We start from the raw sequence: 16,784 nt of genomic DNA, 5'->3' as shown, positions 1-16,784 counted from the left end.
CCCTTTCAGCTCTTTCGAGCTAACTTTACACTGCACCATTTTGTCTTAAGTATTCTATATAATCACAGAAATACACACTCCTTACCCCGCTGAATGCTCTCCTAAGCAATAGCATCGACAGAGTTAAAATTTTGCGCAATGAAAGGTATAAATTAATTGCAAAGAGTCAGTCTATTTTTATGCGTTATGTCGAGTTTCTATACTGTTGCTGTCTATGTAATAATAATAAGAAGAAGGAGAAGAAGAAGAATGTTGTGTGTATGTTTATACAGCCCAAAGTCAGTCAGCCTCAGTTGACGTCTGGTGTCTCAGCTGTTGATGAGAAATTTAGCCAGTGCAGTACAACCGTTTATCTGGGGTTTTTAACGTGCATCACGCAGTGGTGATACACGACCGCACGCCGGTACGATTCTGATCCAGATCAAAACGGGCAGGGCTGGGGATTGAGCCCAGGGGCCTTATGCTGCGCTTTTTGGACTTCCACGGCGACCTGGGAGAAGGAAGTGACGTCAACAACGCAGCAAACACAGATTGGGTGTTGACTGGTGAGAGTCGCTGATGACAGATTTCCGCAGAAGAAAACAAAGCTTACTTTTTTTCTGTTTTCTTCTGAGAAAATTCGTCATCAGCGACTTTCACCAATCAACATACAATCAGCGTTTGCTGCGTTGTTGACGTCACTTCCTTCGCCCTGTTCGCCGTGGGAGCCTAAAAAGCGCAACATAGGGTCCCAGGATTCCTGGGTTCTGCATCGCTGCTGTTGATAATTTGATGATATCTTTGTTATATTAGACTACAAGGGAGCAAAGGACTCCGGCAAGTTAGAGTTTTTTTCCTTGACTTTCCCCATCCATGTACCAGGTTCGAAAATGAAGTTCTTCAAATGCACGTGCTCTGTTCCCTAGCCAGCGTCACTGCCTTGGCGTGTCGTCAGAGACATAAGTGGGTACAGACTCTGAGTTGAGGGCTGAAAAGTGACACTGGAACTAACCTGTTCGTCCGTTTCTTCAGTTAAAACTCATGAAATAAAAACGAATCGTCGCCAAGTTTCATTTTTGGGTCGTAATATACACAGTGTGGGTTAGTACCAGACTTGTGCCTATCTCAAATACTCTACTCAAGATACTGCATTTCAAATACTTTTTGAAATATATTGTTATCTTGCAAATACTTTTGATCGAGAGTATTTGATGCTCTATTTTAATTACCATTCTGAGAATCTTGTACTCATTATCTTAAATACATTTTTGACATTCCGCCATTTTTCGAGTTTTTCGGTATGAAGTGGCGCGGGTGTGACACGAGCAAACGTGAACATCCTTTTGAGCAACCAAATCCTGTTGCTAGCTCCGATTAGCTACGCTGACTTTGATTGAGCTTGTGAAAACATCGCTTTTTTTGCCGATTGTAGCTCATATTTCAACCCAAAGCTCGCACAGTGAAGGTTTTCCGGTCACTTTATCAAAGGCGCCTTTTGTTTCCATAAAGTTTCCCCCAAAAAAATCCTCAAACAAAAGGTATGGTTTTACGGAAGTAAAGATGCCATCCTGAGGCGCAACGTAGACCGAAAAACGACCTACGACAACATTGCAGATTTGAGTGTCAAGAAAATGACAAATAGAAGAAAATGAGAAGTGGCCACACACGCACGCACAAATTTTTTTTTTTTTTGCATATTTCATTCCGCTAGGGAAAAACGTCGAGGTACTCTTTTTTTCTTCTTTTCTTTTTGTCGTCAGTCTGTCACCTGTTGATCTCGCCAACACTGTCTGCAAGCGAACATTGATAAGCAGAGAACAGTATAGGAAAAGAATTACGAGCTGGATGACCTCTCAAAATGCCAACAAAGTGTCCCCCGACTTTGAGTGCCTTTCTGAACGCAACCTATTTCAAGGAGGTGCGACCACTGCCGTGGCCATTATGTGGGTTCTCTTTGCTATTCATACACTCATATCCGTATCCCCAGTTTGTTTATAGTGAACTCCCCATATAGGAAATATGGATTCTAGTTAAACGATGCGTCTAAGGTGCGCCGCAGGACGTGGTATTCAGCGATGTCACTACTGGCGAGGCGCTCTGGCCCGTTTGTTCGCCCCCCCCCCCCCCCCCCCCCCACACACACACACACACCTTGGTGTTTACCCAGCACAACGCCTGTGCGTATGCCCACAGGTTTTGTGGGCCTGTACTATCGTGGACACTGTTAGCTATAACACGCCAGCGGTGACCGTCGTGCACCCCCAGCGCCGCATAGCAGGTGCCGTCCAAAACTCCGCGCATGCACCGAGTGGTGGAATCGCTTTTCCCACCTGCGAGCACACCCTCGCTCTATCGTCTGCTAGGCGTAGAGCTGACAACGCCACAGCGTCGTCTGCCAATGTTCCCTGAACACGGCTTCATGTGCTCCTATTCAGGTACAGATCGACTATTAGCGGTTTCTGCTCGTCTGATATTCTCGCCATAACGAACTGGTGTCGAACTTATTCTAGGCAGGCCATGTTTATTGGTGCAGGTTGCAGAGTCATTGTGGCATAAACCCTGTCTACGCTTCCTGTGTAGTTTTTTTTCTTCAGAAGCAGTCGTGCGTAATGCATGTTTCAACCATACGCGTTCGCGAACTAGCATGAACGCAGCAGGTGTGATTCAGAAATAGACCGTCAACTGCAAGTTTGCGCGAGGGAAATCAAGTAATGTACCGTGATATATACCATTAGTGGTGATGATTATCCTCAGTCAGGCGAACGTATATCCGTGAGTCAGGGAATCAACCACCGCGCAAGAGGCGCCCACGAAGCCATGGGCGCCTCTTACGCACCTCTTGCATGGTGGTTCGTTGAACAAAAACCGTGTTCAGCGAACGTTGGCAAGCGCTGTGACGTTGTCTGCTCTGCTCCTTGCAGACGACAAAGCGAGGGTGTGCTCGCTAGCGGGGAGAGCGAATCCGCCACACGGCGCATGCGCGGGGTTTCGGACGGCGCCCACTGTGCGGCGCTGGGGGTACGGGACGGCCGCTCCTAGCGTGTTACAGCTAACAGAGTCCGCGATAGTATATATTATCTTTTTTTAATACAGCACGGGGCGCAGTGTAATATGAAAATACCAACAATTAGTGAAGTGACGTTAAGTGCCGGATCTCTCGCGAAAGCAGTCATCACAGGATGCGAGCTTGACCCAGTTGGGCTTTTGTGTTGAGCTGGGCACCGTGCATGCTGCATCGGTCATGCAGGCCGGAGGGGTAACCAAAGAGCCCCTCCTCCCCCTCACCGGGGAACACAAACTCCATCCGAACGCTGACGCCGCGTTCGGTTAAGTCAGCCGAGAGCTGAGTCATTGTATTTGTTGTCTTCATCCTTGTAGCTCAACCGCTTGGGGAGCCACGGTCTGATCTCCTCCCCAATAGCTAAAGCGACCTCTTTCTTGTTGTCCCAGAAATGTTTTGTAACATATGTCAGTGATGTTGTCACGCGCGTTGCCCAGCGAACGCGTGGCCGAATGGTTACCGCGTTTGGCTCTCGCGCGGATACTCTCGCGCGGAGGCTCCGGGTTCGATGCCAGGGAGCCAACTCCTGCGCCGAACGTTCTACGCCGAATGTTCCACAAACCCACGCGGGTACATAAGGTGCTCCGAGAGGCGGTCCGGAGTCAGTCTCGCCCCAGTGCTCCATCCTGCTGTTTCGCCGACATCGACGCCTGCGACTCTAGCCTTTCTCTATTTTCTTTCGGGCACGAGTTCGCCCCATTAAACGTTCAGTTTCTTCAATTATTCGCCGCCTCGTCATTTGTCAGTCGTGACAATATCCTGCTCCCTATACTTGGACTGTATAAAATAGCCCTCCGATATTTATTTTATTTTTTATTTTTTTGCGTTTTGTGTTGTTGCGGGATAATAAACCATTCTGGTAACCCAGATTTGAACAGCTACATAACTGCCGTTGTCACTGACGTCGATACAAACTACGCAATGCGGAAGTATCTTCAAAAGTAATTGAATTATATTTCTAATTATTTCTACTCAACTCAAGATACTTTGTAGTCAAAGTAACTTGAGTATTATTTTAAATACTTATAAAGCAGGTATTTAGTAACTTAACTTAAATACTTCTGTCGAGTATTTTGTCCAACACTGGTCTGTACACGATTCTGAATTTGCTTTGTTTGTACTCACTGTCCTAAGATGAATGTGTGTCGCGCAATAGGAACTTTATGCAGTCGTACTTGTGAAGTTGCCATAAATATAAAAAGGGGGCTGTATAGTATAGCCTGTTTAAAATTACTAAATTTCTGTCACTGGTTACAATTGCAATAAATCACTACTTTCGGTGTAATAATATTTACGCAAAAGTAACTGGATCGCGGGTAATCCTCTTTACGTATAGCGATCTGTAATTCAATAATACCCCTGTCAGACGGGAAAGTAAATGTCATTTTGATCGAATGTCATTCACCGCCCGGCGAATCAGCTCGTGATCCTGGTTCTGCACGTGCCGCATGCACGCGCAGCGTGGTGTATTAAACACGCGGACAGGCCGAGCTCTAATGTCATTTTGCTTAAGGCTGCGGTCCCACGGCAGCCATCTTGAACAAGGCGTTAGTTCAACCAATAGATGGCGACACGCACCCGTGGGGTGGCCGAAACATTGGTTCACAGTGGGATGTCTCGAGCACCATCACGTTCCCCTCGTGGCCTTGCTCGCGCCGCTGCCAGCTGTGCTCAGCTAACTCAAGTAGCGTGGTTTAGCAAACGGATGTATGCGGAGATGCGGTTCGGCGGTTGTAACGGGCTTTCACAACAAATCTTACCAAGAAGGAATCAAATGTTGATTGACGTGTTAATAATCTATCAATGAAAATTTCTTCTGCAGGAATTCACGCTCAGTAGACTCAATCTTCCAAGACACCAGTGGAAGCGGACGGGAAGTCGCGATTTACGGTGCTTACCTCACCATCATTTCAATGACGACTAAAATAACGTCACGAAATATTGTGTTTCAGGGGGTCCAGAAGATGTTGTAAAGGTTGTTACATTATAGTTCCAAGAAAAAAAAAAACGCCGTTGCAATATTTTCGGAAGTACCGACACACATAATGTTGTAAGTACAGCTTAAGAGGAATATTATGAAAACCATCAGAAGAAATAGGAAGACGTTTATTTGCAATGATGGCGCTATGAATGAACGGCGTTTAGCGACGGCAAGTTATGAGCGTTCGGGAATTTATAAGTTAACGTGATTGCTAACTATGGACATGCGTTTTTGTCGGGCGATGGTGTTGCGGTGATGACCGGATATCGGACGACTCGTGGCAGACGAACAAGCAAGTTTATTCTCAGCGAATGGTAAGTGTCCAGTGTCAAGCACAACAAGTGGCTAACGACGTTGTTGACGTTTCGAACACTTACCGCTTTCGACAAAAGTCCTGGCACCTGGGCTAACTTTCTGGAAAGACTCGAAGTCTTCCTTGAGTCCAACGCCATCATGAGCAGTAACTGAAAACGATCCACTATTCAAATCTGTGGGCGTCGAAACGTATCCGCATCTGTGGAGTCATGGACGATGCGTACTCTAAGTGGCTGGAAGTTTACACGATGCCTGTCACGACGTCCAAACACGTCATTGACGTTCCACGGTCTCTTTTACCTATTCTTGCCCTACCGAAAATACTAGTCTCTGATAACGCGCCAAATCTTGCTTCAAACAAAAGAAACAGGTTTTTGAAGAAAAAAAAACCGGCATCAGGCATCACATTAGTGCACTATACATACCATCCTGCAACTAACGGGCATGCAAGACAGATGGTGTGCGAAAAAAAAAAAAAAGCCCTTTTGAAGCTTACGGAAGAAGCAGTTCAGTGAAGAATCGCCAGGTTGTTGTTCCAGCAGCACGCGACGGTCTCATCTTACACGGTAAAAACACCCGCCGAAGCAATATTCGGCGGACGAAGAGCCACACCCCTCGACCTCATGATACCATGGCTTACGAACGAAGATCGAGAGATTCCTAGATGGGGGGGTAATTGCAGTTTATTCGGTCGGACAACTCCTCTACGTGAGGAATTTCAGCGGAAGTCGGGCCTACCATGTAAACCTTGAGTAGAAAAGGCTCTATCTTGGTTGACCAGAAGGTGTCATCTCTCTGAATACGTTGGATATCAATGCCCTTGAGTGTAAATATAACTAAATCACAAAACTCTCTTTGTGTATTGTGTAACTGCCCTAGTATTTGATAGTAGAATATATGGTGGTGATTTGTACCTTTTGCACCAGGCTCCTTTTTCTTATTTTTCGCCTCATACTCCTTTGCGGTTTAAGTATGCTTCAAGAATCTTTTGGAACGGGGACACTTTACGTCAACGAGGCCATTTGATCCAAGTAGTCAATCAGGGAATTCTGCTAGAAATCCGTCCCTCCTTTTAACGAATAAGCCGCACTTCTGCACAGTGCAGTTTTCCTGTTCCACGTACAGTTGTAAAGCAGCATCCTCATTGATTCTACCATATTCTGTCGCGGGTGAAGAAAGTCTTTCGGTACACGATACTTGAAACAAGTCTGGCACTGTATGTTGTGGTTCGAAACCCACTAATGTCGTCGTCCTTATAGAGTCTAATCATTTAATCATTACATGGTCACCTCATATTGCTCTTCATCAACAGTAAGTAGTACAATAGGCTATCGCCATATTACAATCCAAGAATTGAAAAATTGAGTTGTTCAGTCCTTCAACAAGTTTATTATTTATATAATGTTATTACGTTACATTACCTCGAGACGATCGACGTCCATCGTCGATCTTCAAATACTTATACCTGTATATAAATTAGACGCACAAGGGGTGGGGGGGGGGGGGGGGGGGGGGGAGGGGTCGGTGGCCGAGTGCATGGTCTAGCGCACACCAGCTCGGTGCACTTGGAGCGAAAGGTCGCGCTGCAGAAGCCACCCCGCCCCTGCCCGTTTCGATCTGAAAGAACAGCGTACCGGCGTGCGGTCGTGTGTATCACTACTGCGTGGTGCACGTTAAAGACCCCAGGTTTGCGGTTGTACCGCTCTGGCTAAATTGCTCATTTATACTGAGAGTAAGACGCCCACAAAAGCGGACTAACTTCCGGCTGTATAAGCATACACACAACAATTTGCAATTAGACACATAATAACAAAGAGCACAGCGTGCCGCCTCTTTCTTTGGATGCTTTTTTTAAACCAGCGCAAGCTCGCGCGTTCTCTCTTTTGAGACGGTTAGAACGGTCGCACATAAAACCCGCATTTCTCCTACCCAGCCACTTCCTCCTCTCATTATGTGGAGTTGGTTAGAACTAAATAAGCTATAATAATAGTGTATTATTCATATTTACTTTCAGTTTAAGTCAGGGAGAAGAAGTTTTGCGGGAACTAGAGCAAATAAATGAGCTGCGCTTGGAGTATCGGCACTCTCTTCCCCGTCAGTGTTGTGAACGCCGCCATTCTGGTGCTTGTGCAGAGCAGGCGCAACTGCCGATCGTCATGATTTAAAAGTGCGACATCCTCAGCATTAGATTTGGTGTTAGGAAGCTCATGTAATGTTGCTTTGCTTTGTCGCACACTGTTTAAAGTTGAGGACGGAAAAGCGTTTCTTGTGATTTCAGATAAAGCTTCAAATAACCGGCAAACATGATTTTAAGCCACAATATGGCCAAGTGTCGCTACTCTGACGCGCAGCTTATTTAATGACACTATTCATGCTCTTGTTCAAGAGGCTTGTAATACCTAGAGGGGCCATGACGTAAGCCCCGTGGATTCCACAAGCCACTACCTTTTGACACCTGCCTCTTCCACATTGTTCTCACTTGTGCCAGTAATACCCTTGTTACACGGGCGCGCTTAACTGCAGTTACGTTAAGCCACAGTTAGCGCACAATACTGGCCGACAATATTCTCCGGCTATGCAGTCAAAGCTATGGGCGAACGTGCGCTTGAGCATCTTGAGCACACATCGAAGCAGTGCACGAGCGCTCTCCACTTCTTCTGAAATAGCTGTACGAGAGTATAGTGCGGTAACTGTGGTGCCACGTAACAGCAGTTAAAGCTGAGTTAACCACGGTTAAGGGTGCTCGTGTAACAGGGGTATAAATTAGCTACGGTTCAGAGTAACCACACTTGGCCATATTGGGCTTAAAATCATGGTTGCCAGTTACCTGAAGCTTTATCTAAAATCACAGGAAACGCTTTTCCGTACCCCACAAATGTTTAAACAATCCGCGACAGAGCATTGCAATATTGCATCAGCTTCCTAGCACCGCATCTAATGCTGAGGAAGTCGTACTTTTGGATCATAACGTTCGGCAGTTGCGTTTGCTCTGAACAAGACCCAAAATGGCGGCGCCCAAAACAATTTTGGGGAACGGAATGCCGATACTTTAAAGCTCATTTAGTGACTCTAGACATGAAGTAAACTCGGGTGTATTATTTTCCTCTTCGTCTTTCTTGTTTATTGATTTCAATCATATCGAATAATGAACACATTATATCACACTACACGTGTGTAATTATTTGTCTTAGATTTATTAATCGGACCCAGTACTTAAACCATTCATTTATCGATAGTAAATCTTCCAATATATTTTTTAAATGTGAAGGTAAAAAGACACGGAGATTGATGATGATACAGACGCCAACGCCGCCCTCGGAAATTTTTTGAACACTAGAAATCAGCAGTTTGTCTGCCATCCGCCAGGTAGCGCAACAAAACACCCAAACAGTTTTTATTTGTTTTTAAAATTAGCTAAGCTCTACACCTATTAAAAAACCAAAGCAAGATCATTGTGAAAATTTAATACATCGCAATGTATATCTATTCCTAACAATACTGCTATTAGATGCCAATAAATCTGTTTGATGTCCGAAAAAGATATGCATCAAAAACAGGTAAGTTTGAAGGGCTCCTGGAGCGTTATGACTTTGAAAATGAAAAAAAGCCATCGTCCACCTCTTGGGCAACCATTGTAGCTCTAAATGTTATAACATATTTTATCATAGCTTAATTATTTCCTCAGCGGCATTTGAAGTACCATGACTCGAAGCACAAAAAAGTGCTACGTTTGATATAAAATATCTAAACAAAAAAAATTTACACAACATTAAATTTTTTTCTGCGTATTACCAATTATAAGCACTACATCTGTAGCTAATTTCATTGCCCTAGCGCTTGTCATTAAAAACATATTTGTGCTGAAAAATGTCAATTTTAGAGCAATATTTGGAGGGATGAAAAAAACAAAACAGTGCAAAGACCGAAAAAATGTATCGTTACATTCTGCTCCGACATCATCTTAACAAAACTGCTATATTGGAACCGTTCTATCTTTAATGGATCGTTCATAAAACATGAACTAGCGGAGCAAGTGAGGGTCCGCGCCGTCATATTCGCAACGGTAGAAACGCGCATGAACAGTAAAAACCAACACATACATAATATCAAATGAAATAGGATTGCATTGCCTTTCGCATGACATCAATCCCACAAAACAGTATTTAAAAGGAGATGAGTAATGACCTGCCAAAAAGTACCTAAACTGCCACATTCAGTGGGACCGTGGCCTTAAATGGCATTTAACGTGCCCGTCTGACAGGGGTATAAGTATATTACAGTTGATTCTCTAAACAACGCTCATACACGCAAAGGCACACACGTATACGGGCACATACGTAAATGTACACACTCACGCTCGAACACACACACGCACACGCACACAATCATAAACACAAGCACATATGCATGCGAAGATCCCCTTTAAGAGTATACCCGCAAAAAAAGGAAAATAATGAGGGGAAAGAAAGGAAAAAAGAAAAACAGCGATAGTGGCGTTCTGGAGGAATCTGCATGCACAGCATAGCAGCTTCTGTTTCTTTTTTTTTGCCTTTGGTGTCGCCGATGGAGGGAAACGCTCTGATTTATGGCCGTCGGTAAGGCCCTCTAAACAAAGAAGCGCGTGCCTCGATGAGAGAAGGACTGAGCGCGATAGCTTCGCCCGCGCTATCTGTGCTCCGTGCGGCCGCCAACCTCCTCCGTGCCCCGGCGCTCGCTCGAGCGCGGTCCGGCGGGGCTCGAAGGGGCGCTCGTGCGCACCCGTGGCTGCCGTTCGGTAGCCCGACGTCCGGGAGCCAAGTCCGCGGTTTCGACGTTTTTGGGGAGGACCCCGGTGGGCATTCTGCACCCCGATACACTCGAGTGGAGGGAGCGCGGCGATGCTGGATTGACCATTGGTGACGCAAGGTGTCAACTCCTTCGTGCCGCTCCGAGAGGCACTGATGATCTAGCGGTAACAAAAGTTCATCTCTACGGCGCTTGTCGCCTTTACGTGCTTTTCGCGCCGTTTGATTGCATCCGCTTCATTTGACTCCAACCATAGCCTCCTCTATACTCACAAATCCTGGCAGTTCGACTACGGAGCCAAGAGTGCCCGGTCGCAGATTTGGAGCGCGAGGATATGGTAGCACAGAGAGTCAAAGAGCCATTTCTCGGGGAACCTGAACGTCGCCGCACAGTTTTGCAGCGGTGAGGGCCCGAAACCTCGGGAGAAGTGTGTTTCGGCGTCTCGCTGCAGCGGGGTGCCAGTCACGTGGCTCTCCTGATGGCAAAGGGTTTTTATAGCCTCATTTCCTTTGCAGTGCGGAGTGAATATAGTTTTCACATTTAAATATTCTAAGCTTAAATGGTAAAATAAAATGGCTGGGTGGCGTAAGCTACCGCCCGATCCAAAGGGCTAAGCCGGATTTATTCATCCGTCTATCCATCCATCCTCTCATCCGTTGTCTGACGCTCCATCTTTTCCATTTCGGCGGCCGCTTGTCGTGGCGATCTGCCAGGCTTTGTCAGTAATAGTGCCACTAAATAAGCTACGCTTCAGAGTAACGACATTGCCTATATTGTGTCTTAAAATCATGGTTGCCAGTTATCTGAACCTTTATTTGAAATCACAGGAAACGGTTCTCCGCCCTCTACAAATGTTTAAACAGATTGCGGCAGAGCAAAGCAATATTACATTAGCTTTCTAACATCGAATCTAATGCTGAGAAAGTCGTACTTTTGAATTATGACGATCGGCAGTTGCATCTGTCCTGCACAAGCACCAAAATGGCGGCGCCCACAGCAATGTCGGGAAACAGAGTCCCGATACCCTAAGTGCAGCTCATTTAGTGGCTCTAATCAGTATATAGGGGGCTATGCTCCAACGGATCATTAAGCGTCGGCTGTATTATGTACATAAAGTGTACAGAATACAGATCAACTCGACGCTCTGACGTTGTCACGCCACTACGGTGGCGCTGCTGTCGGCCCTGCGCATGCGCAGATGCTTCGTTTCGGGTGAATCTGGTTTTTACGCACGTGCACTGGTGCCCACACATACGCTTTCAGGTGGTGAATTCGCGTGGTGCATTCGCCTTGCTCTAGAGCTATACCGTCAACACTCAGCATGGTGTTGTGTTCGTGTCCCACTCGCGCTGCCACAGCCCGGGCTACGCCATTAAAGCGATTTTTTTTTCGTGTGTGTATGTGCGTGGGGGGGGGGGGGGCAGTTTTATTGTTTTCTGAGTTTCCTCCGTCAATGATAGTGACTGTCTCAACGATTGTTGTGTGGGGAAGTAGACAAACGGTCATTAATGAAGCCCATTCAGTCAACCGAGATGGCATCATTTTACTGGTGTACCGCGCACGTTAAAATAAGTTCGAACTTACTAACAACCTTGACGAGGGTGAAAGAAGCTACATCGCACTCTTGGAAACACCTTGCATGTTAAAGTCAAATATAATAACCTAGAGGAAAAAGTCCCACGCATACCTGCTGCATTAGAGCGGCGTGGCATGCAGGACATATTGTTGACGACGCTTGATATACACAGAAGAAGCTGAAAAACACATCCCTTGTAAAGTTTGTATTTGGATTATTTTATAGATTTTGTTTTGCACGAAAACACACGAGAACAGCGTTGTATAAAAAAAAAGAACAGGGGAAAAGGGGGGGGGGGGGGGGGGCGATTGGTGGCCGAGTGGTTTAGCGTAGAGCCACTAAATGAGCTGAGCCTAGAGGATCGGCACTTCGTTCCCCGACATTGTTGTGAGTACCGCCATTTTGGCTCTTATGCAGAGCAGACGCAACTGCCGATCGTCATGATTCAAAAGTGCGACTTCCTCAGCATTAGATTTGGTGTTAGGAAGCTCATGTAATATACTCTGCTCTGTCGCGAACTGTTTAAACATTTCTGGAGGACGGAAAACTGTTTCCTGTGATTTCAGATAAAGCTTCAGATAACTGGCAACCATGATTTTAAGCCACAATATGGCCAAGTGTCGTTACCCCCCTTGTCGCTACTCGAAAGCGTAGCTTATTTAGTGGCACTAGGCTATCGCACACTAAGCGCACACCAGCCTGGCGCACGTGGAGCGAAAGCTCGTGCTGAAGAACCCAGGGATTCTGGGCTCAATTGCCACCCCTGCCCGTTTCGATCTAAATGAGCATCGTACCGGCGTGCGGTCGTGTATCACTACTGCGTGGTGCAAGTTAAAGGCCCACAGGCTGGCGGTTTGCACTGCACTGGCTAAATTTCTCATCTACAGCGGAGAGACAAATCGCTTGTTGAGTCAAACTAATTTTTGTTGTATATAAAGAACCACTAAAGTTGTCGAGCGCTAGAACAACTTCAACTTGTCGCTGAAAAACCAACAGGCCTAACCTATTGTCTGTTTCTCGGTCTTTTTCTGGGACCACCAATGTCGGCTCTAACGATGCCGTATTTTGCCGCTGCCTTTACTTCCCTGCCTTGCATGCCTCACAAGCTAGAGGTTCACTTGTCCGGGAAGACCCCAAATGCAGCGTGCCTACCTTTAAAGATGGGGAAGATGTTCTTCCATATGGTGAGACAGCCGCTGCGGTAGTACTGGCCCATAGCCAGCTCCAGGTAAAACAAGGGCAGGCCACCGAACACCAGCATCACGGTGTACGGGATGAGGAAGGCGCCTAGAACGACCACAGCGCCATGTTGAAGATGGAAGGAAGTGCATCCCAGGCAGACGTCACTGAGGCAGAAAACCAAGGAGACATACGAAACCGCACCGCACGTGATCAGAGAGGTATACTGACATATACACCGTAGCGATAGCTCAGCATATAGACTAAGCGCTCGCTTTGAACTATGAATGCGCTGTATCAGCACTCCGATGCATGCATGTGCAAGCTTCGCTTGCTTACACACCCAATTCAGGGTAAAGTCACCACTTCAGAGCTGAGTAAGCTCTGAAAGTAGGATTAATTCAGCGCCGACTTTGCGTTATCTCTGCACTAAGACACATGTGTGAACCGGCCTTTAGTCCAACGTTTACTGAAGTGAACTCTCTCGGGGATGGGAGCTTCACTTATCCCTGCCGACTTACGTTACACTGGTTCAAAATACCTCTTGCTGTGGGACTGAAACCTGAAAGGCCATGCTGCGATTCTACACTCTAAGAAATGCCTGCGCGTCTACTTTCCCGCAAAACACTCAAAGAGCAAATCTCTGCGATCTACGAAATCAGCTCAGCCAATGATGAGGCGGTACATCCGTTTAGACCTAAAAATGAAGTCTGCGCTGTGGCATTACGCAATGCAAAGCGTCATGCTTGCATTGCGTAATGCAACAGCGCAGACTTCCACTCAAAAAGATTGGCTCTTTGAGTGTTTTGCGGGTAAGTAGACGCACAGGCATTTGTTAGAGTGTCGTTACACGTCCCGTACGCGGAGAGTAACTGTGCTCTGTTTCCCCGACACCGAATCCTACACTCTAAGCCCGGTCCCACTTAGTAAGAGGGACATTTCTTCGATTTTTTCCCACTTAACTTTAAGGGGGGCGACAGACCTCTTAATATTACATGGAGATGCTCCCTCTTAATTAAGTGAGACACCACCCCTCTTAAAGTAAGCGAGGCGGCGTCTCCCTTAAATTTGAGGTCAGAGTCCCTTAATTAAGAGGGACAGTTTTTAGATATTTTCTTCCTTAAATTCGGAGGGACGGTGGCCCGCTTAAAATGCAGGGGCATAGTCCCCCTTAAGTCGGGGTCACGCTGCTTATACTTCATACAAAATACATTCTGCAGACATGTTCCGAAACGAGTCGCCTCGACATCCGCGCTTCGTACGCCACGAGGTAACCAATCAAGAGGTTACTTTGTCACGTGGCATGCAAAGCACGGATGTCGCGGTGACTCGCATTGGAACATGTCTGCAGAATGTATTTTGTATGATGTATAAGCAGCGTGACCCCGGCTTTAAGTTACCTCTGTTATTGTATCGTACAATTTCTGCTCCTTCGTGTTTTGAGTGTCAGGTGACATGCTGCACTGCACTTCTCGCACTTTTGCTGATATGGTTTAACCAAAGTTATTCTGTGCTGCGTAGCAGAATTGAAATTTGATCTGTATATCTTGTTTGATAAACGGAATCAATGTGTTAAAGAAAACAGTAACAATCTTTAAGAGTAAACACTGTTTTATTTGCCATGACACAAGAAAATATTTTGATATGTCTTCATCAAAATAATAATTCCATAACGATGTTCTGGTAGCTTTTACGAATAAAAAAAGACTTAGAACGACGCCAGAAATCGGCGTTTCTTGGAAGCTATCACACAAAAAATTTCGTGCTGCAGAGTGACTCATTTTGCCTATCATAACGACAATACAATCGTGCTCGAAAAAAAAAAAAAACTTTTTTTAGCGGATAACACAAAAAGAAAAGTACATTATAAAAAAAAGCCCGTGCGTCTACTTTCCCGCACAACACTTGGAAAGACAATCACCATAACTCTCGGAGGCAGCTCAGCGAATGTAGATGCCGAAACATATGATTATACCAAAAAAATAAGTTGCGACATTAAGCACAACAAGCGTGATGTTTTGCATTGGTTAATGTCACAACTCGGACTGGCTTTTTTGGTCTAATCTTATGTTTCGGCATCGTGATTCGCTGAGCTGCTTCCGTGAGTTACGGTGATTGACTTTCCAAGTGCTGGCTCGGGAAAGTAGATTCCTGTGCTTTTTTTTAGAGCGTAGTTACCCACTTCATAGTATTAAAAACTAATTATTCGGCGTCTCTTGCCATCAGCAGAAGCTCAGAATTTCTGTTGTTTTTGAACGGCCATAAGCGATTTTATGAGCTTCTCCCCGACATAAACTGCATCGAAACACTTTATTTTCAACGAGCAGACCCTAGAGGAATCCAAGGGTTTGTCCACATGCCACGGGGTAGGGAAGTCCCGTTATGTAATACACACATAAGCACATGACTAGTGCCCCCTCCATAGTCGTGCTAGCGGTGAGTTTCACTGACCAGTTCCCAGAAACGATCCCTTTCTCCGAACCGAAGAAAGTCTTGGGTCTTGGAACTTTTTCGTCAGGGGTAAAATCGTCCTGCAAGCAGCAATTCTTAAAAAAAAAAAAAATGCGTCAGCGTCAAACTTAGATTTCTATTTTTGCATTCGCTTTTTCACATACCATAGGTGATGAAAGAACTTCTTGCCAATCGAGACCGGAGGATGGTCTTAATGTTCAAGAATGTTGTTGGGTTGTCTCCGCAGAAGGCCCCTTTTACCTCCTCCAGGTTTCCCAGCATGGTGACGATTGTGTTATGGAACCAAAGTTGTGCATCCACCTTTAGCTGAATGAAAGACCATATTGTTTTCCTTTAGATACAGAGGGTGGGAATTAGAATAAAGGTAATGAAGCGCTTTCACCTGTCATCAAGCAGGCGATAGGAAACAAATGCGAAAATAAAGTGCAAACAGTTCAAAGATTCGGAACCCAATCTGTATGCGATGAAATAGCGAGTGACATTAGCTTATGACGCAACTTCTGCTACTATTAATTTTTGGTACGAGAATAGACTGCAGTTTTAATTAATTTACGAGAATCAATTGTTTCTGTATTTACCAAGACAAAACGAAAACGCATTTAGTAGTAGATGAACTTTAGAAGCCCCATGTGCTTTGGAAAGCATGGATTGCATTTGCGGCTCGAAGCTGCAGAAGTGATCTAGCGCATGTTTTAGAAAGCAACATAATCAAATAAAAAATTACATTTCTGTAAATATTTCGCCGCAAGCCATTCATTTCTTTTTTTTTTTTTTTTTTTCAGAAGCAGTGCATATGCCAACAGAACGTAAATAGAGCCTACCTACATACCGGAATACAAAAAGTTAATAATTACCGAGTTCGTTGTGAACCGTGTGCGGGTGGCCGCAGTAGGCTCACCACTCAGGGTGGTGCGTTTCACCGTGCAGAAGGTCCCGGTAGAGCTCTTTACACGAGCAATCCGAGCGGAACCCCCGCCTGATTCCCTTCATGTCAACGTTCGTTGCCATTGCCTCACTCTGAAATCAAGATTGTTAATAACGGTCAGTCATTTAACGCCCACAGTCAACGCACCAGCCCAAAAGCGCATAAGAAAGAAAAGAAAAAAAAAAAAAAAGCAAACTTCTGTTTATATATTTTTTGCGGATGCACGACACAGAAAAAAAAATATTCAGCCAGCTACAGAAAACAAAGAGCATAATAAACATCATAAATAAAATCTCCAAAAACAAAAACATGGTCGGCGCCAAAAAAAAAAAAAAAAAAAAAAAGGCCGGTAGTTGTGCCGGCACGACCGTCAAAATATAACGAACAAAACAGTACGCCAAAGGAATACAAAAAAAAAAAAAAAATATATATATATATATATATATATATATATGTACTCCCTGGCCGCCGCTACACCCTTCCCCCACACGCCGCGACGCCGACGCAACGC

At 45.4% G+C, this 16,784-nt stretch overlaps 1 protein-coding gene across 1 annotated transcript in view; it reads right to left on the bottom strand.

Moving 5' to 3' along the window:
• The window catches only part of LOC8035258 (sodium-dependent serotonin transporter), a 74,401-nt gene that overhangs the window by 40,299 nt on the left and 17,318 nt on the right, over window positions 1-16,784 (bottom strand). Inside the window, exon 2 of the mRNA XM_040219116.1 lies at window positions 12,850-12,984. Within this exon, the coding sequence (XP_040075050.1) occupies window positions 12,850-12,984 (135 nt within the window). The remainder of the gene's footprint in view (window positions 1-12,849; window positions 12,985-16,784) is intronic.

Source organism: Ixodes scapularis, unplaced genomic scaffold (assembly GCF_016920785.2).
Source record: "Ixodes scapularis isolate PalLabHiFi unplaced genomic scaffold, ASM1692078v2 PGA_scaffold1__304_contigs__length_218370807, whole genome shotgun sequence".
Taxonomy (NCBI): Eukaryota; Metazoa; Arthropoda; class Arachnida; order Ixodida; family Ixodidae; genus Ixodes; species Ixodes scapularis.
This window is presented reverse-complemented; position numbering and strand designations above follow the sequence as displayed.